Source organism: Siphateles boraxobius, unplaced genomic scaffold (genome assembly GCF_051911475.1).
Source record: "Siphateles boraxobius isolate OS27281-9 unplaced genomic scaffold, OSU_SipBor_1 46, whole genome shotgun sequence".
Taxonomy (NCBI): Eukaryota; Metazoa; Chordata; class Actinopteri; order Cypriniformes; family Leuciscidae; genus Siphateles; species Siphateles boraxobius.
Window position 1 is genome coordinate 19,814,705 of NW_027509097.1, and position 21,755 is coordinate 19,836,459.

Below are 21,755 nucleotides of genomic sequence, written 5' to 3' on the forward strand. Positions count from 1 at the left end.
TCATGTCATCTTCTCCTCTTATTGTCGCTTGCACTTCATGTAAGATGTATAGCATAGCCTTCTCTGTCAGCACAGGATTTACATGTGATAAATGCAGGGAGATAGTCCAGCTGACGGAGAAGATTTCAGAACTAGATACACGCATCCAAACTTTAATTGAGATTAATTGTAAGAGTCAAGGGCTTTAAATACTGCTTTCGATGCGACTAGCTTAGTGAACACTGTGCATTGTTCGGTTCCGGTTGTAGAGCCCATGAAGAAAGGGCAATTGAGTGACTGTGAGATGCTGTAGTTGTGGTACAAACCACCGCTCTTTCGTTCCGATTACCATAACAAATATATTCTCCCTGTTGTACATTTATCGTCTTATAGACTAGGAATGACAATGAGAGATGTTGCTTCATTTTAGACGTTTAATGAAAAAGAAACAAAGTAAAATATAGTGTGCTTGTTCAGCAAATCGTTCACAAGATGGCTGTTGCAAAATCACCAACAAACTTCACGACATCACGTGCCTTTTCCATTGCTCTATGCCTCTTGGGAAATGAAGTCAATTCACAAATCATAATTACATATAGAATGTTTTTAACCACATATGTATATGAAACATGAACTGTTAATCTTAGTGTTGTGTATTAAATGATAACTTATTTCTCTTTAACTTATTAATCTTAACTTTGGTAACTATTCTTTTAAATAGTCTTCTAACAAATAAATTCTCAACATCCTCCCCCCCATAAACTACAGTTTATATAATTTCCAAAGGATACAAAAGCTGGAGGGGTGTCCGCAGAACAGTCCCTGAACTCGTGCGAACTGCACATGACCCCACAAGTCCATCACGACCTGGAAACAATTCCTCAATTCTTCCAGCTTTGTCTTGGGGAGTTATCTTCTCCAATGAGCCCAACATCTCCGACCTTCAGCAGAGAAGACTGTGGGGTGTCGCAGCGATGAGCAGACTTCAAATCCAGCAAATATTCTCTCCGCCATCAGTTCCAGATGTTGGTCATAAGTCTTTTTCTGTAGCGCCACCTCCTGTTCATCTCCTCCTTGTTCGCTGTTGTATGGTTAGTCTCAGTTGGACATGGCTTAGAAGGCAAGCAGGTCAGTCTCTGGCCCACCAAGAAATGAGCAGGTGTTAGTGGCTCTGACTCGTCCACATCATTGTGCTAATAAGGGAGCGGCCTCGAGTTTATTATGGCTTCAACTTCAGTCAGAATGGTGCACATTTCTTCAAAGCTGAGTTTAGGTCTGCCTAGCACTTTTCTGAGAATAATTTTGACTGACCTTACCAGCCGCTCCCAGAATCCGCTCCACCAGGCTGCTCTTTCAGCGATGAACCGCCAGGTGATGCCCTTCTCAGAGAAGAACTCCCGTAGCTGTGGATCTTTAATGCCTTTCCAGAGCTCCTAATAATCTTGATCCGCTCTCTTTAACATCTTGGCGTTATCTGAATAAATCACCTTGCATTATCCTCTTCTTGAGATTAATCTTTTCAACGCTAGCAGGAAGTTCTCTGTAGACATATGTGAGACCAGCTCTAAGTGCACCGCTCTGGTTACAGCGCAAGTGAACAGTGCTATATACGCTTTTGTCATGACGTTCTGTGTCTTCACATAGAGTGGCCCTGCGAAGTCCAATCAGTGATCTCAAATGGCGGTGACTCTGTTATTCTGTCTCTTGGCAGTGGCGCAGTAGTCTGCTGCCCAGCCTTTGCCTTGACTTTCTTGCAGAGTACACATCTGGACACAACCTTCTTCACTACCTTTCGTGCCCTCAAAACCCAATATTTCTCTCTTGTCTGCACTTAAGTGTCTCGTACACCCGCATGCATTATCTTCTCATGTTCATACTGCACCAACATTTCTGTGTATCGGTGGTTGTTGGGCAAAATCCATGGGTGCTTTTCTCTGTAAGAGAGATCAGAATGCTGGAGCCTTCCTCCAACACTGAGCAGCTCCTCTTCATCCAGAAATGGTTTTAGCTCTCGGATTCTGGAGTCAGTGTGGGGACATTTCCCTGTTTTCAGCAAATCAATTTCAGAGCTGAAACTCTGGTTCTGAATCACCTTTATCCAGTTTTTTCCTGCTTCATTCAGCTCTTCTGCCGTCAGTTCACCACTGATTTTTGTGCTTGAGCGGGTGTTGTAGATAAACCTCTTTATCCAGGCTGTCACCCGGAGCACTGTTTTTAGTTTGCTGTACCTCTCCAGACATAAAACAGGGCTTAAGAAGTCTTGGTCTTAACAATCTGGTATTTGGATCTGAGTTCAGACCTTACCTCATCTTCCTGAATATCTTCTTGAGTGCTCTCTGACTGATCAGGTGACATCAGAACACAAGGACCATTCCACCACAATGCGCTCTGCTTCAGGTCCTGCACAGTTAGGCCTCTGGTGGGCAGGTCAGCTGGATTCATTTTCCCTTTGCAGTGAGACCATGACTGTGGGTCAGTTAGAGACTGGATTTCTGTGACTCTATTTGCTACAAACTACTTCCACTTATGAGCAGAACCACAAATCCAATGCAGCACTATCATTGAGTCTGTCCATAGTCTGAGTTGTGTCTTGTCTAGCTGCAGTGCTTTCACGAGGGTGTTCCCCAGCCTGGCTGCTATTACTGCACCCATTAGCTCCAGGCGTGGCAGTGTCATCCTTTTGAGTGGAGCCACTCTGGACTTGGATGCAACCAGGCTTATGGTCACTTCTCCTTCCTTTGTTTCTCCTTGAAGATAAGCAACTGCACTATACGCCCTTTCACTCGAGTCACAGAACACATGTAGCTTTAACTCTTGACCATCCTGCTGTGGTATGTGTGTTTGATACCATCGTGGGATTGAGACCTGATGCAGTTGAGGGAGCTCTGAGCACCACTGTTGCCATTTCTTCGTCAGATCAGCTGGCAGTTCCTCGTCCCACTTGAGCCCTCTCTCCCACATCTCTTGGAACAAACACTTAATCCTGATAGTGAAGGGAGTCAGGAATCCTAGAGGGTCAAAAATACGCGCAGAAGACTGCAGAACACTTTGTTTTGTGTTTTCTCTTTCTTTCAGAATATCAAACAGCCCCCTGAGGTCAAACACAAAATCATCAGTGGCCGGTCACCACACCATACCCAGAACCTTCAGCACAGACCCGTGTGATTCTGGTTGCACAGCACAATCCATCAAGTTTTTCTGCCATTTTTCTTTGAGCTCAAGAGAGAGTTTGTCAACCATTTACATAGCTCCATGCCTGCAGCAGACATAATGTTCCTCGCTGTCGTTGTCACTGTATGTGCCTTGGTCACCTCACCTGCACTTGAAATAAAATCATCGACGTAGAGTGAGGAGCTAAGGACTTCTACCACTTATGGGTGTTCTAGCTCATACTGTCTTAAATGCTTCCTAATGGTGCCTCGAGTAAAAATGGGCTTGATGAAGCTCCGAACACCACTCTCGTCATTCTGAGCATGGGCAGCGTCACGTCCTTCTCCTCTGTTGGTGGTCCTATGAACCACAGAAATCTTACAGCGTCCCGATCTCTTTCTGAGAGTGAAATCTGCAGAAATGCTTTCTTGATATCTGCCATGTATGCGATTTCATGCAGTCTAAATTTTATCAAAATACTCATCAGATCTGAATTCAGATTGGGACCTGTTAAGAGACAGTCATTTAGTGAGGGACTTTTATTTTCGTGGGAGTACGCATCAAACAAAACCCGCAGTTTCGTTGTCGCCTTATCCTCTCTCAATACTGCGTGATGAGGTAAGGAATATGTCTGACTGCCTTGGGATGATGCATGCTCCCTTGGCACATCCTCTGCCATTCCTTGTTTTAAGTAGTCCTCCACAACTTCATTGTATCTGCTGTAGAGTGTGACATCCTTGCTTAGTTTCCTTTTAATAGTCTCTTTTTTGCGATGCAGTAATTGTCTTGAAGTGGAGGATTATGTTGTCGCCTTGGCAACTCCACTTGGTAACGCCCATCCTTGAAGATGGAGGTATCCTCGAACCGCTGCAATGCTTCTACATCCTCTGGGCTCTCAGACGTCTCCTTTGTGATGCCCAGGGACTCAAGCTCCCAGAATGCATGCAGCTTTTTATCAATCTGTGCATCCTCACTGAGCTGAATATGCATGCAGGTCGTCTCTGTCATGCTGGACACTGCTACTGAGCCTTGCACTGCCCATCCGAAAGTGCTCTCCAGTGCCACTAGGCTCTTTGTCAGTCTCTCTACTCTGCCTGATACTATCTGCCAGTAATAATCAGAGCCAATTAGCACAGAAAGTTCAGGTTTATCATCTCCAGCACAGTCTGCTAATTGAAGACCTCTGCTTTTCATTTCTCTTTGTATATGTTCACCAGGCACTTTCATCAGCGCTGTGCACACTTTGGGGGTGACAACTGCCTCGATTTCGATTCCCTGCTGATTATCCCATACATTCTCCAAGCTGAGCTTCACTATATTGCAACTCACCGTTGTTGGAGCAGAGGAGCCAAATGTGTGAAGAGTGAGTGTCCCTTTCCTAGTAACAGGTAGCTGCAGCACCTTCACCACATTCTCATGCACAAAACTCCCCTGACTACCTCCATCTAGCAAGCAGCGGACCATCTTCCTGCTTGTGTCCTACAACCCATGCCTTGGCAGTTTGTAGCAGCACAGTGTTCGCAATGTCAGGTTTGTCTTTCTCCGCTTGGGGAATTACTGAGGAAATAACAGTGTCAATGTTGGCAGCCGCAGCAGGTGGAGATTTCGATGTCTCATTCGTCTCATTTTTCTCACAAATGGCTGCATGATGCCTGCCTCCACATGTGGCACATGACATGCCCTTTGACCTGCAAAACCTGGCTATGTGTTTGGTCCCCAGACACACAAAGCACCTGCCAAGCTCCTTCAGTTTTTCCTTGCGTGCTGACACCGGGAGGTCTGGATATTTTTCAGATTTGTGTTCAGTGCTATCACAGAACAGGCAGTTTTGCATTTTCTGTTCACCAATTCGTAGTGCAGATGCAGATGTCATGCTTGGTTTCTTTAATTTCACATCACTGGCTAAATATGATTTGCTGCATGTTTTGTTAGCAGACTGGTTTTCTCTCTGGTTGTATAATTTCATCATTTGTAAAGTTCTCTCTCGGCTCTGAACCTCTTTCTGCAGGAACTTCAACACATTAGGCACATTCCACTCATCATCATCCCCTCTGTGACGGCTGTATTCAAGAGCCATGTTGTCTGGCATCATCTGGAGTAATATTGGGCACAACATACCGCCATAGGTGTCTGATACCACTCCCAATGACTCTAGGCTTCTGATTTGAATTTCACAGTCATCATATAACTGCCTTAATGCACAGACATCAGATGATTTCTTTACAGGAGTGAGATTCAGAAGCTTAGACGTGAGCATTTACAATGAGATCTTTCCTTCCAAATCTGCTTTGGAGAATATCAACTGATGCATCATAGTTACTGTCTATCAGTGTGAGTCCTGCTACTGACTTTGCAGCCGTTCCAGTAAGATAAGTTTTCAGGTAAGTAAACTTTTCTTTTTGCAAAGTGCATTGTTGCTATGAATAGCAGTCTCATACTGGCTCCAAAATCCCTGCCATACACTAACATCTCTGCTAAACTTATCAATTTGTAGCTTAGGCACTCTCACTGTTGGTTTGTTTGCGCTACCATCACTTGACTGAGCAGGCCGTGGGTTACTCAATGTCTCATGTTCTCGGACCACTTTCATCTCGATGACGCGGTCTCTGTATTCCTCTGCAGTTCAATCTCCGCATCCACGTCCTCCAGCGAAGTGTGTTCCTCCACTTTATTGTCCAGCTCGGGCAAACTGTCCTCCTTTGCTGACAACACGGCTAACATGTCAACACGGCTAACATGTCCCGCACACGGTCGATATCCTTGTCTCCCTTTAATAATTCGACGTTGATCTGGTTTAGCAGTCTCGTTGTGGAACTCCGTATCATCCGACGCTTTCTTTTGGACCTTTCAAGTTGTTCCATACCGACCGGCCGCTCTTTGTGGTCTTCTTCACTAATAGTCTTCTGTTTCCCGGGTTTCCGGCACCAAAAATGTTGTACATTTATCGTCTTATAGACTAGGAATGACGATGAGAGACGTTGCTTTGTTTCTTTTTCATTAAACGTTTAAAACGAAGTAAAATATAGCGTGCTTGTTCAGCAAATCGTTCACAAGATGGCTGTTGCAAAATTACCAACAAACTTCACGACATCACGTGCCTTTTCCATTGCTCTATGCCTCTTGGGAAATGAAGTCAATTCACAAATCATAATTACATATAGAATGTTTTTAACCACATATGTATATGAAACATGAACTCTTAGTATTGTGTATTAAATTGATAACTTATTCATTTTAACTTATTAATCTTAACTTTCGTAACTATTCTTTTAAATAGTCTTCTAACAAATAAATTCTCAACACTCCCCACTCAGTGAAACACCCCACTGAGAATCCTGTTGAATGTTCCCTATTATTGGCGATTCTATTACATGGAACGTGAAAATAGAGACACCAGCCACCATAGTCATATGTTTGCCGGGAGCCAGAGCGCCTGACATCAAAGCAAATTTAAAAGTGCTGGCTAATGCTAATCGTAAAATCTCTAAGATTATTATTCACGTCGGCACTAATGATGTTTGACTTCGCCAGTCGGAGATCACTAAAATGAACGTTAAAGAGGTGTGTGAACTCGCAAGTATGATGTCAGGCACTGTAATTTGCTCTGGCCCCCTTCCTGTTCGCCGGAGTGATGAGATAGTTAGTAGACTGTCTTCACTCAATGGCTGGCTGTCTAAGTGGTGTTCGCAAAATAATATAGAATTCAAAGACAATTGGAGAGGTTTTTGGGGCAAACCTGACCTGTTGAAAAGAGATGGTATTAATCCCTCCTGGGATGGTGCTGCTCTTCTCTCTAGTAATATGGCACATAGTCTTAGAGCTCAAACATGAATTGGGGCTCAGGTCAGGAAGCAGACAAACTGTTTTCGCGGGTTTGTGTTTTTGAGGTTTGCACAGAGATAACGGATAATCGTTTGCACCTTCAAACCTATTTCAGGGAGTGAGTTATCGAGACACCAGGCACTTTTTTATGTGGATGGGTGGCCGGAGCGCGTTAAGGGTTTTTCTGTTAAAATTATACTTTGAATATACCACAAAAGCCAATATTTTATGTGATACTATTAACAATTATAAATGAAAGGCCAAAATTAATCATCTATTCCATGATGTGTTAAAAATGTAAACACTAAAAATAAATTATTTTTATAAGTGAAAGTATGAAAAAAAGATTTTAATTTTGAGAGCGATTATATTTATCAGTTTTATTAAATTTTAAGTGTTAATAAATTAATTCTAAAGGTAATCTAAGTGTAAAAATAAGTAGAAAAGAGCATGTACAATTAAATATCCAATATCAGCCGATATACACTACCACTCAAGTTTGGGGTCAGTAAGATTTTTATTTTTAAAGAAATTAATACATACTGAATATCATTCAGCAAGGACACATGAGTTTCCAAAGAAATCTTAATATAATATCATAATTTATATAATATTTTATGATAATAAAATCTCAGGTCTGAATATTAAAATGAGAAATGTTTCTTAAGCATAAAATCATCTTATTAGAATGACTTCTGAGAAATCACGTGACACCAAAGACCTGAATAAAGACTGCTGAAAATTCAGCTTTGCCATCACAGATATAAATCACATTTGAAAATATATAAAAATTAAAATTCATTATTTTAAATAGAAATGATATTTTAGAACATTACCGTATTTTTTATTCAAAAAATGGAGATTAAGGCCATGTTTACACGGAAACAATCTGAAGAGAAAACGCAAAAGTGCCGTTGCGTTATCACTTTTTATTCTGCGTTTAGACCAGCGTTATCGGGGGGAAATCCGCGTGCATATGGTGACGCAAAAGTGTGTGAAATTTGATGTAGTATGCACTCCAGGCGCCTAGGTGGCAATGTGAAGCACTGCGACACAACAACACCAATATCTGAGAATATTTTGTACAACTGCTGAAAAGACTCTTGTACGTTTATCAGAGCTGCTATGGCAACTTGAAGGTCCGACGTATGGAAATAATCCGACATATTGGGGTTATTTTCCTGTACTGGTGCATGCCTGTGACGTAAACGTGTACGCGACGAGAGCCACAGTGAGCAGATTTGCATTTTTACCGTTTAGATGGGAACGCGACGGTGGATTGTTTTTAAGATTTCCACTCTGGAGGGTGGTTTCACTTTTTTGCGTTTTTAAGTCCCCAAAACGCCGTCGCCGTGTAAACAAAAGGCACCTCCGATAAAATATTTTTATGTTTTCACCCAGAATCGTTCTCGTGTAAACAGGGCCTAAGTGCATAACAGACTTCTTTCAAAAACAAACAAAAAATGTATTGGACCCCAACCTTTGAACGGTAGTGTATATCTAATATTTTCCAATAACAATTAAAAAAATATTATTGACATCAAATAATTTTGACAGATAACAATGTGATACAGATATATTGTGAATCCCTAATTTATTGTATTTGGCCAGCGAACACCTCATCTATATTGTAAACAAGTGACAAGACAAAGCTAGAATTCTGCCATAATGAATAAGACGCCTAAAATGCAAACAAACTATACAACAAAATTAAATTTGATGCAACATACTAGAACTCATCCAATGTAGACAAATGCGTTAAACACGGAAACTCCCTTTCCTAAAAAAATTAAATAAAAAATGTTTAGATTGTGGTGTACAGCCCACTCGGGGGTCTGGGTGTACTTTGAGTACCACAACTTCGAACTGAAGAAGCTCTCAGTGGAACAATTACACATGTGCATATCTGTGTGTAAGGCTGTTTGTATGTTTCACTAGATTCTCTCCAGCTGAATTAGACTAGACGGATTTCAGCAAAATGGCCTTCTATAAGAAGTGAGGAGCATTTATGGGTACAAGTCGGGAACCGGCCTACTTTACATATTTCAAGGGTGCTGAGTCCAAAAAAAAAATGGTACCCAAGCGAAATTGAGTTTTTTACCTTCTAATTTGCATATCAAAATGGCCGCCAAATTGCCTATCTTGTTCAGTCGTTGGACCATTTTCCCCTAGTTTTTTTAAAGTAGGCGAGGAAATTAACTTTCTAGATCGATAGTCAAGGGTCAGAGCAAAGATATAATGAAAGCTCACTGCCTTTTCCATATATATATATATATATATATATATATATGCCAAATACCAACTTTTAAGGTGAAATTTTTTTTATGTGCATTATGTGTCATTTTTTAAGGCCGACATAAATATTTAATCAAAATCACTCATAAATGTTCCCAGTGTATATATGATATGTGATGTATTACATATTACATAATAACTAAGAAAAACACCATTGCAAGTTGTCTGAGATTTCATTTTTTTTATGCAAATTAAGCATTTGTTCTCTAAATTCTAAGACGGGAAAAACCCAGGTGAATAGTCTCTCTCTCACTCACATGCACGCATGCGCAGGCCGCACACACACACACACACACACACACACACCCCTCCCCCTCCGTGCACACCGCATCTCCATGAGAACGAGTGATCAATGTTGAAAGCAAGTTCGCAAAAGGTGGGTATCTCGTGAACACCTTTACACAATCACGCATTAAAAAGTGGTATAATCTTTTAAATTCTGAATATAATTTTGTCAGTGTTAATATCGACCTGAGAAGCGATTAACTTTTACAAAGTTAACTAGTCGCAAGTTTGAGGTAAGATCCACTTGGGCTGTCGATGTCAAAACACTAGCCTATAGCCTAAGCTGTGATTCAAATATTAAATAATGTCATGTCATTTTTACTTTTACACTAAATGTCTGCTGCTTCCAGATGAGTAGGCAGTAACGTTAGGCTATTGTATGGGGTAAATTTAGTATAACGATAGGGTGTGAAACTTGTACTGCTGTGGTATTTGTATAGAGTGTGAATTCTGTATAGAAGATGTGTAGGTTGTAGAATCAATGTATGATGATTCATGGTGATAACAGGTTTTGAGTGCTAACGTAACATCTGTGAATCCATGCATTGCTGCTTGCAGGCCCTATGGCAGCTTTTGTTGCCAACATTCCTCGCGTTTGCTGCAGAATCAAACAAGGAATGCCATGATGAGGTCTCTGCTATGGCTGCTGATGACAATCCTGAAACTATTCCTCAGTTGATAACATATCTGAAGCAGGAACAGTTTGACAGTCTCCTCAAAGATTTCATCGCAAATAAATCTGAAGATGTCAACTTTTTTTTCTGGTGGAACTACATGGATATCGTCTCAACACTGTTGCAGTTTACACAAGCTCAGCGTGATGGGCTCTGGGAGCTTCATCTTCACTCCTTCAGCATGTTGCCGTACTTCATGCAATATGACCACCTGAACTACGCAAGATGGGGGCCAGTGTATATTGCTGAGATGCACCAACTCCCAGAACCTGTACTATCGGAGTTCCAAAGGGGCAACTTTGTTGTGAAGCGGTTCGATCAACGATTCAACCAGGTCAATCCAGACCAAGCAATGGAGTGGATCAATGGAACAGGAAAAAAGGAGGGGGATCATTGACATTACTAAGACACTTTCAGCCCTTTCCAGATGGACACTCTCCTACAACATGAGGTCCCATGTAGCAGAAGAGACACATTTGATGTTCAGCAACACATCTGAGAAAACTTACGTCCACAATGAAGCTACCAAATCCCGTGAAAAGAGTGACAACAGAGACAAAATGGCATTGGTTTTAGTCTTCAAAGGATTCAAGGTGTTTGGTTCAGTCTCACCAGGCTCATTGCAAAATCTCGCCACGAAAGACGTTGCCACAGAGGCTATCCAAAGCTCATTACTTTCTGCCAAAGACCTAGGACAAGAAAAAGTTAATTCATTCATTGAGAAAATGATAATTGTTCTTGAGGACAAAGATAAACCAGAGGTCCCAATCCATGCAACCCTACATAAGAGCAAAGCTAAAACATTTGCATCTCTGTATGAAGTGGCCAAAAATCCTAAAATCAAAGACAACAGAACTGTAAAGGCTGACCGAAACATCCTCAAACGCCTTGTTACGGCCTATGAGGCAGGTCGTCCAGTTGACTTACCAGCTGTCCTAAAATACGAGCTTCTGCCAGTTCCCATATCCCTTGCTGAAATGAATGGGACCCTTTGCACTGGAAACAAGTCTGTATTGGTAAATAAGTTAACAGAAGACATAGTTTGTCCTGAGGCTATTGAACTTCCCGACATGTCATCTTGCCTCATCATAGATGTACAGGCACTGGTGGTTGCCCTAGGAAAGCCAGACAAAGCATTAAGATTTGGAGATTTGGCTGACACATTTGTCAGAGCAGTATTGAAAGCAGGATGTTCCTATAAACGGATAGACGTTGTGTTTGACAGATACAGAGCAGAGACCATCAAGGGTGCTACCAGGACTAGATGCACAAAAGCAGCTCAACCAATCAGACGACTTGTTGCAGGTCGTGATGTGCATCTTCCGAAAAACTGGACCAACTTCCTGTCCCTCCTTGACAACAAAGCTGATCTTGCCAATCTACTCTCTGAAGAACTATGTGCTCAGGCACCAGATGATAAAGAGATAGTTGTTGCTGGTGGGTTCAGAGACAAAGAAACGGAGGTTAGGTCATCGAAAGCAACAACAAACCTGACTCATCTGAGAGCGACACACGAAGAGGCAGATACCCGATTGGTATTACATGCAGAGTACTGCCAGTCAGACACAGTAGTCGTGTCATCTAGAGACACTGATGTGCTTGTGATTCTGGTTTCCCATTTCCCGCACGTAGCATGTAAAAAACTCTGGCTGTTGTCTGGTACCACAAGGAAGCCACAATATATACCCATTGATGCTGTTTTTAACAAACTGCCAAAGGATTCAACACCAAGCCTTGTAGCATTTCATGCACTAACTGGTTCTGATACCACATCATACATTGCAAGTCACACCAAAAGTACATCGTGGAAAGTCTGGAAAATGCACAATCAATTGCAACCTCGGAATTGGTGATCTCATGGAGGAGACTCAAAGAACATCAGAGCCTTTTGTCTGCAGAATATATGATGTGCATAAAACAGACTCTTTTTTTTTTTTTGAACTTACATTTTTATTAATTCTTGACAGAGCAGTTACATGCATCACCAATAGTTATCAAATATGTTACTAGTGTACAATCTTGAAAAGAAAAAATAATATATTTTAATGTTACATTTTGCATTTCTATGTGGTTTCAGCATCACCATACACACACACACACACACACACACACACACAAAAAATAAAAAAATAATCCCATAAAACAGAACCCTGACTTGTTGGCCCTTTACATGAATAAGACTTCTGCTGGACTCCATCGTAGATTAAAAACAGATTTCTGAAGTCGTAATGTGTATGTTATCTTTTCCATTTGGTACAGTTCCCGTACTTTTTGAACCCAGGCGTTGTAACAGGGAGGCTCTACTTGCATCCACTTAATTGTGATGCATTTCAAGGCTGCTGCGAACAGAACATTTAAAAGATATGATTTAGCACGTCCTTGCACACTAGCTGGCATAATGCCAAGTAATGCAACTGTTGCATCCTTCGGAATGACCTCCTGAAAAATCTGGTTTATAGCCTTGTACACCTCATCCCAGTAGTTTTGTAATATAGGGCATGACCAGAAAATATGTGTATGATTAGGCACTGCTGGCCCACAGTTTCTCCAGCACAAACTTGGAACTTTGGGATCTATCTTAGCAACTACATCCGGGGTCCTGAAATATCTACTAATAACTTTCCATTTAAATTCCCGCCACGTGTTTGAACTTGTAACCCGATGTGCCCCAGTCCACACTCCCTCCCACATTTCGTCAGAAATAATTTTGTCCGTCTCTGCTTCCCATCTTTGTTTAGTCCGAGTGGGCCCATTAAGATTCATTGACAAAAAGACTTTATATAACTTTGTTATCAGTTTCTTATCCCCTTCACCTTTTTGGAATTGAATCAGAGTGTTCTCAATTGGTGTGGGGTTTAGTATTTTTCCCCAGTCTTTATGTGAAGTCAAAAAAGAGCGCAACTGTAAGTATCTAAAGAAATCACTTTTCTTGAGCTGAAAGCGCCTATGTAACTCTTCAAATGACATAAGGTTGTTCCTCTTGATTAGCTGATGTAAAAACGTAAGCCGCTGTTCTTCCGCCCATTTTGAAAAACTTTTGTCAGAGGAATTGGGAGCGAAGGATTTAATATGTCCGATGCTTGTCAAAATTGATAAACCTCTTGGTAACTTAAATGCAACTCGTACCTTGTTCCAAATGCTAAGCGTGGTTCTAGTCCACAGCGACAGATTTTTTATTGGGATGTCTAAAAATGGCAATACATTTAATGGTTCAGAGCACGTTGTTTGTTCAATACTAAGCCACCTCGTCTGAGAATCTCCTTGGATCCAAGAAATCAAAGGCTTTAACTGTGCTGCCCAGAAATAATATTTTAGAACTGGAAGATTGAGCCCCCCTTCTCCCTTACTTCTCTGTAGTGTTTTATATTTTATACGAGGGCGCTTGCTCTGCCATATGAATTTTGATATTATTTTATCCAAATCAGTGAATGTGGATTTTGGTACTACAATTGGTAACATCTGGAACAAGTACAATAATCTCGGTAGCAGATTCATGCGAATGGTTTCGATGCGACCGAGGAAGGAGAGGGGCAATGCTGACCACCGCTCCAGGTCTTTCTTAATTATATCCAGCGTTTTACCATAGTTGGCGTGAAACAAATCATTCAGTGAGAGGGGAATACTAATGCCTAAATATTTAATGCCTTCTTTAGACCACCTAAAACTGCTTTGTTGTTTAACCTCCAGTGGGATATTGCTATTTACGTCCATTGCCTCCGTCTTATCAACATTTATTTTATAGCCAGAAAAATAGCCATAAACAGAGATAATTTCCTTCAATTTTGGTATTGATGATACAGGATCGGTCACATACAATAAAACATCATCCGCATATTATGATATTTTATGTTCTTCTTTGCCAGTCAAAATCCCTTTAATTTTATCATTGTCCCTGATGAGTTGAGCCAATGGCTCAATGCTAATTGCAAACAAGAGGGGTGACAGGGGACACCCTTGCCTACAACCGCGCTCCAGCTTAAACCTTGCTGATCTGAAGCCATTGACTTTAACAGCCGCTTGTGGAGATGAATATAGTGTCTGTATCCATTCTACAAATTTGGGCCCGAATTTGAACCTCTTTAATGTCTGAATAAGGTATTTCCACGACACGCGGTCAAATGCCTTTTGGGCGTCTAGAGATATTACAGCCGTCATAGCTTTGTTTTCTTTTTGATGAGATATAATATTTAATAACCGACGCAAATTGTTTCCATAATGCCTCCCAGTGATAAACCCGGTTTGATCAGGATGTATGATTTGTGTTATTATGACGTTTAATCGCCTGGCTAAGATACCTGTTAGAATGCGTACATCTCCGTTGAGATAATGGTCTATATGACCCACAATCAGTGGGGTTCCTACCTTCTTTATGTAATACAACTATTGTCGCATCAGACCAGGATGGTGCCATTGTTTTGGTTTCTGAACTGTAGCGATATGCTTCTAATAAGTGTGGAGTAAGGATATCCATGAAACATTTATAGAATTCATTGATGAAACCATCCGGGCCAGGACATTTATTATTCTTAAGGGATGAGATAACGTTTTCAATTTCCCCTTCTCAGATTGGCTCATCTAATTGTTTAGCTATTGTATCAGATAATTCAGAGATATGTATATTTTGTAAGTAATTTGCTATTCTAGTTTCATCAGAACAGGTATCAGTGTCTTGGTATAAAACCTTATAAAACTCTGAAAATGCCTCAGCTATTTCTTTAGGTTTTAGGATGGATTTATTGCCCGATTTTAGCTTTTGAACTACATTTGATGACTGTTGTTTTTTATGTCTAAAGGCCAAAAGTCTGCTCGCTCTATTTCCATTTTCATAATATTGTTGTTTGGCAAAGCGAAGGTTACCCTCAATCTTCCCTGATAGTAAGTCTTGAAGCTCTCTGCGGTTCTTATTTAAATCATTCAAAATTCTTGGTTCCCTACCCTTTTTATGTTCATGTTCGAGGTCTCTGATTTTATCTTCTAAGTCTTTTTGTTTAGCTATCTTTTGTCTTTTTTTTGCCGTCGCGTAGGATATGATACTGCCTCTTAAATAGGCCTTTGCACAGTCCCAAAACATGATAGGAGATGTTTCAGGAGTGTTGTTAATATCCAAGTAACTCTTAAACTCAGCTTTAACAAACGTAATGAAATCCTTATTATTAAGAAGAGAGGCATTAAGTCTCCATTGCTTGAAAGATGGTGTCAAGCCTATATCCCACTGGAGAGTGACAGGTGCATGATCAGAGATCGTGATGGGCAATATTGTGATATCTTCAATTCTATGTAATTCGGCTTTAGCAGTAAAAAAGTAATCTATCCGTGAGTAGGATGCATATCGATTTGAATAAAAAGTAAAATTTCTCTCCTTTGGGAATTTGGATCGCCACACATCCACTAATCCAGCTTCTATAGATACATTTTTAAGCATTTTACCCATCTTAGATATGGGGGTATGAGAAGATGATTGTCTATCTAAATTTGACATCACGCAATTAAAATCTCCCCCCATAATCAGAAGGCCGGAGCTGTACTCTGCAATCGTGTTGAAAACTGACTTAATGAACCCCGGTACATCTTCATTGGGAGCATATACATTTATAAAGGATACTGCTGTACCATCAATTATCCCATTTACCAATAAGAATCTACCCTCCCTGTCTTTATGCACTAATGTTTCGGTAAAGTTAATTTGCCTATGTATTAAAATAGCAACGCCCCTTTTCCTACCAGAACAATGTGACGAAAAGTAAACTTTATCGGCCCAGGACTTGTTTAATTTCTGATGCTCAGCATCTGATAGGTGTGTTTCCTGTAAAAGTGCTACGTGACACTTTAACTGTCTGAGTTGCAATAGTACTTTCTTTCTTTTGATTGGACAATGCAGACCCTTCACATTATAACTTGTTACAGTTAATGTACTCATGACTAATTTAAAAGATGTGTTGTAATATTAAATTGAGCTGGAGGCAGAGACCTGAGTCTGACATAGCACCAATCATTTGTGCGAAGTGAATGCTAGAAACCATGATAATTAAATCAAATGAAAGCACTAATGCTTTTTTGTACATTTTTTCTAAACTTAGGAAGACTGAAATACAAATGCTCTGTTGTTTTATAGAAGTTATTAGATCCCCGGGGAACAAAAGGATCAGAACGCAAAAAACAAAATAATCATTAAAGGTGTATGTTAATAACATAGTGCAGATAAGTGGGTATAAGTCCCTAGCCACTATAATAAGCGGCAACAAACACAGCCGAAGAAAGGTGGCTGTGTACAATAATAGTTAAAAGGAGAAAGATTAAGGAGAACAAAAACAACAACAACAAAAATGAGTGGAAGCTCAGGCTCCTGCAGGTATACATAAAAATAGGTAATCAAACACATAAGATCTACCAATAGTATTAATACCAACGGTATAGGTGAGGCGGTTCTAAAGTTAGTGGTAGAACAACTTAAAACAGTATTTCAGTGATGAAATGTACTGTACCAATTCGTACCACCACAGCGTGTAAGCTTCAGATACAGCCTACGTTTCAGTTTCAGTGGTTGTAGCGAGGATGGACTTTTTGATGTAGTCCATAGCCTTAACGGCGTCGCTAAACTCTTTACTATCCTCCTTGTACGTGATCTTAAATCTTGCAGGGTAAAGTAGACCAAAGCGCACGTCCCTTCGTCCTCTTAGAGCTTTCCGTGCATCCGTGAAGGCGGCGCGCGCCTTGGCCACACTAGTGGTGTAATCTGGAAAAATTGCTATTCTTTTACCATTGTAAATCAGCGGGGATTGATTTTTGGCTCTCCTCAGGATGTCAGCGGCGTCTCCATCGTAATGCAGCTTGGCAATGATGACACGGGGTCTTTCTGTATCTCCCGGTTTTTTGGGTGCGAACGCTCGGTGTGAGCGGTCGATTTTTACGTCCCGGTCCATCCGCAGAGCCTCTTTGATCATTTTAGAGACTTCTTTAGGGCTGGCAGAGTCCGGCTGCTCCTCAACGCCGACTATTCGAATATTTCCGCGCCTCAGCCTTCCCTCCATGTCCTCACACTTGTCCCGTAGTTTGACCAGCTCACTCTGAAGTTCGGTCACATTAGTCTGTAGTGTATTCACCTCATCAGACCATGATGACAGACCACCTTTCACATCTTCAATGTCCGTCTCGATGGAGGTGATTTCTGCTCGAATGGCGATAGTATTGCTGGCTATTTCGGCCCTCGCAGCGTTAATGTCGGCCCTAAGTGTAGTAAACTCTTCAGACAGTGCACTCCTCATTTCCTCTCTTATAATTTTGGAAAGTTCTCCCCGTATAGAGGCTAAAATATCAGCTTGTATCTCCTCGCTCATACCAGAGCTCGTAGATTGTGGAGCGTTGTCTTCTGGAGTGTGTTGTCTCGTGGATCTGGTGTTAGCCTCTAGCTTTGATGCGCTACCGTGATACTTGAATTTGCAAAGTTTATCCGCCATTTAACATGAAACGTCGGCAAAGACCGACTTCTTTAAAGTCCCAAACTATTATCGATCCAGTTTAAGTACCCTTTAGTTATAAGTTGCCATTTTTAAAACATAAATGTTCATAAACCTGCAGGAGCTCTGAAATGTCCGTCTTCACTCCATCTTGGCTCACTAGCGCCCCCAAAACAGACTCTTTTGATGCTGCAAGGCATATACTTTTCTCCAGGGCAGGTAAACCAGAAGCAATGCCGGCAACAAGCGATGCGCTCCACTTCCATCTGCTGAGAGTACACTACCAGGCAATGGTTTGGAGAAATGCTCACTATGCCACACCTGAGCTTCCTTCGCCCTTGGATATGGAATGGAAACATGGCGGTTCAGGACTAAAGCCCATTCTTATGTCACAGAATCCAATACCTGAAAGTTGCCTGGAAATGATCCTGTGTACCAGTAAAAAACAATGCAGAACACGCCAGTGCAAATGCCAAAAATCAGGGCTGTTATGCACTGCAATGTGTGCATGTCAGAGTGATGACCAACGTCCTTGTTTAAATGTGGAGTTGTAGTCCTCAAGTATACCAAGGCAAGACTGCAGAAATAAATACTAATCAAAATGACATTCCAAAGAGAAATGGCCCACAAGCAAACTAGAAAGGTATAAAAACAATTTACCAAATACAATTTACAGAGGGAGTGAACTACAGAACTAAAAATATAACAGAAAAAAGCAAAGCAATTAAGCTACAAACATGAAAGAAAACATACAGAGACAAGATGTGATCTGTACATCTGTTCAAGGGGAGTTGCATGGTGTTATTTTCCCTATTTTATAACTTTCACTTGGGTTTTTCGATGTTTGAAATAAGAGCATAAATGCTTTGTTTGCATAAAAAAATGAAATTTCAGACAACTTGCAATGGTGTTTTTTGGTTATTATGTAATATGTAATACATCCCATATCATAATTACACTGGGAACATAAAGAGTGACATTTATTGAATATTTATGTCGGCCTTAAAAAATGACACAAATAATGCTTAATTTCACCTGAAATGTTGGTATTTTGCATATATAAATATATATACATAAAAAAGGCAGTGAGCCTCCATTATATCTTTGCTCTGACCCTTGACTATCGATCTAGAATCTTAATTTTCTCATCTTGATTGCCTCGTTACAAAAAAAATAGGGGAAAATGGTCCAACGACTGAGCAAGATAGGCAATTTGGCGGCCATTTTGATATGCAAATTAGAAGGTAAAAAAAAATAATCACAATTTCGCTTGGGTACCAGTTTTTTTGGATTAAGCACCCTTGAAATATGTAAAGTAGGCCTGTTCCCGACTTGTACCCATAAATGCTCCTCACTTTCACTTTTTGGGTACATCCCATCTAGACTATATGTGAGTACATCACTGTCTCTCTGTTCTTTTAAAAAGGGAGAGTTTGGCACAATTGAGGCAAGAGAAAGGAACTCCGTGTTTCACAAAGGGGCTCTTTGAAGCCAATGCAAGGAAAGGAGACTTACCCTGTGGCTTCTGGGCTTCCTCTGCTTCCAGTGGACTGTGTGTGAGAGAGAAAAAGGCAAAGACTAGTGAGCTTATGAATTAATATGTGGCAAGCAAACAAAAGATGACACAGCTGCTCCTATAACCTAATCACCGCTTTGCCACCCCTCACTGCATTTCTATTGTCCTGCTTAAGGCAGATAAGAATGGGAACTCGGTGGTAGATAAAAGCATGAGAAAGCACACACTACACATAATAAACGCTACAAATTGGTAAAGGATTATTCAAGCACTGTAAAGACTACAGTAAAAACGGGTCAATCTAGAACTTGTAAAGTCATTGTAATTGTCTTTACAGTCATGCAGGTTGTGTCATGGACTTTTTACATAACACTTCCATTTTTGGATAACAATTAAATCTGTGAAAAACAAATAAATCGTGAAAGGCACATATCTGAGATGAAACCATACATTTAAAAATGTGTGCCTTTTAGTTCATAAATGCTTTGAGGCCATAAGCTAGTTCACACCTAAAAAGTGATTTGTGCAGCTATAGGCATGTTTTCGGTAGGGAAAAATCACAGGAAGTGGAACAGATACACACCATTTATTTCAGCACATAGAGAAGTTTGAAATAAATTTTAGGCGGTGAAACGGAGTTGCAGCTCCGGCATTATTACTCCCCTTTAATTATTCCCATGTGTGGTTTGTACACAGCTGTTCGCAAATATAAAGTACAATAGATGCAACAATTACAATGTAACTATCATATTATGGTTAATATATAATCATATATTTAATGAGATAAAAGGTATCAAATATAAAAAAAAATACGCTTTTCATATTAAACAATACAACAGACATTTATCATTTAGTTTACCGCTTAGACAATTGTCAAATAAGATAATTTATATTACTTAAATTGATAATACTTAATACATTTATATTTATATAAACACACATGGATGTATAAAATAAATCCATAGGCTATTATGTCATAGGCTACCTTTTCACCAAGCATCTGATGAACTTATTTTGTTAAGTGAAGTTCAACATATCTTCACTATCCTGTGCTGAGTGAATGAGGAGCAGTGAACACTGCTTATGGACCCTGTTGATCGGACTCACAGCTGTGATTTATGCTGTGAAGCAACTAAAGCCTGTTGACTATTTAAAAAAAAAAGTGTGTATGTCTATTCAGATGTAGAAAACATGTTAACACAGGAATAGAAACTACTAAGCAATTCCATTTAATTTTAGAACGAAATTCAAGAAATAACAGCACAAACAGGACCAGCAAAAATAAATCTAGGCCTGTCACGATAATTAAATAACCCTCTGATCGCGAGCCATTTTGCAAGCAAGCCAAAAGCCAATGGCGACAAAGGCGAAGAAAGGCGAAAAAGGCGACAGTGGCAAGGAACCAAAACTCCATCAGGTGACAGAATGGAGAAAAAAAACCTTGGGAGAACCCAGACTCAGTCAGGGGGCCAGTCCTCCTTTGGCCAATGAACAAACAGTGTATGATTACACATTATTATGGACATAATTACACAGGTACAGATCATCCGTTATATATTGCTTCCCTCCCCTACTAGTCATTTAACACATCTCTATTGGGATCCATTTTAAAGAGATTCTTCTCATTTAGTACATCTCATATATTTAATTGAACTCTATAACTGGCCGGGATAGTCTGAGCTTTGCAACACATTTAAAAACAATTTTTTACTAACACTGTATTTTTAGCTTTCCTTTACCTTAAGGTATTGTGTCATAACAAATGCAGCCATGTTGGGCTGATTATCTAACACAAAACAGATGAGCAAATAAATAAAAAAATCAAACATACTTTCTGTTAACTTATAACAGTCAAAAGTTTGGAAACATCTTCTCATTCTTCAGAATGAGGTGCATCCTCAGGTGCTTTTTAAACTGCATTGACTAAGTTTACATGCATGCTGGTGCTGGACAGTTGTTGGCTGCTTTTCCTTTATTATTCACTCCAACCCATCCATTTTTAATTTAGTTTTGAAATTAAATAGCATAATTTTAGATTAAAAAGTAATAACAGGTGCAAATGCTCAATGATAACTCCTCTTTGATCGAGTCAAAGATTACCAAGGCAGAATATCATGTGGTCAGATCAAGTCTGCTGCACACAATCTCACTGATTCTTAAACATACCTGAGAAAATAGCAAAAGACTACCATTGCGTTACCTTATAAATTGCATCCGCTTTGGCCGTTGTCAGTGATATTCAACGTCCCGTTCAGGTTTACTTTCACTTTAACACATAAGCCTGCACAAACCAGATCAGACACTTACAATACAGACAACTAAAACAAAACAGTTACATGCCGGAACAGGACAGGCTGGTTTAACGTAATGGCTGACTCTCAGAATGAACAATGACAACATGCAATACTCGTATTTATGCTATCAATTTTAATGAGGTAATAAGTAAAGCCAAAGTCCTTTTAGACAAGTCATGCCACTCGGCCGCCATCTTGGCAACACCTTAGGGCAGCTATTTCGGACTAACAAGACCGGGCTCCTATCTAAATGAATGGGCAGAGAGTCACTGGGACATAAAAACTG

General features: G+C 40.3%; 1 protein-coding gene and 1 long non-coding RNA gene across 5 annotated transcripts in view; both read right to left on the reverse strand.

Annotated features, from left to right (window-relative positions):
* The window catches only part of LOC143710229 (uncharacterized), a 202,693-nt gene that overhangs the window by 132,384 nt on the left and 48,554 nt on the right, over positions 1-21,755 (reverse strand). The gene's annotated exons all lie outside the window — the stretch shown is intronic.
* The window catches only part of svild (supervillin d), a 195,653-nt gene that overhangs the window by 84,644 nt on the left and 89,254 nt on the right, over positions 1-21,755 (reverse strand). For all 3 annotated transcript variants that reach the window (XM_077201228.1, XM_077201227.1, XM_077201229.1), the window contains exon 3: positions 19,175-19,209. In XM_077201228.1, the coding sequence (XP_077057343.1) occupies positions 19,175-19,209 (35 nt within the window). The remainder of the gene's footprint in view (positions 1-19,174; positions 19,210-21,755) is intronic.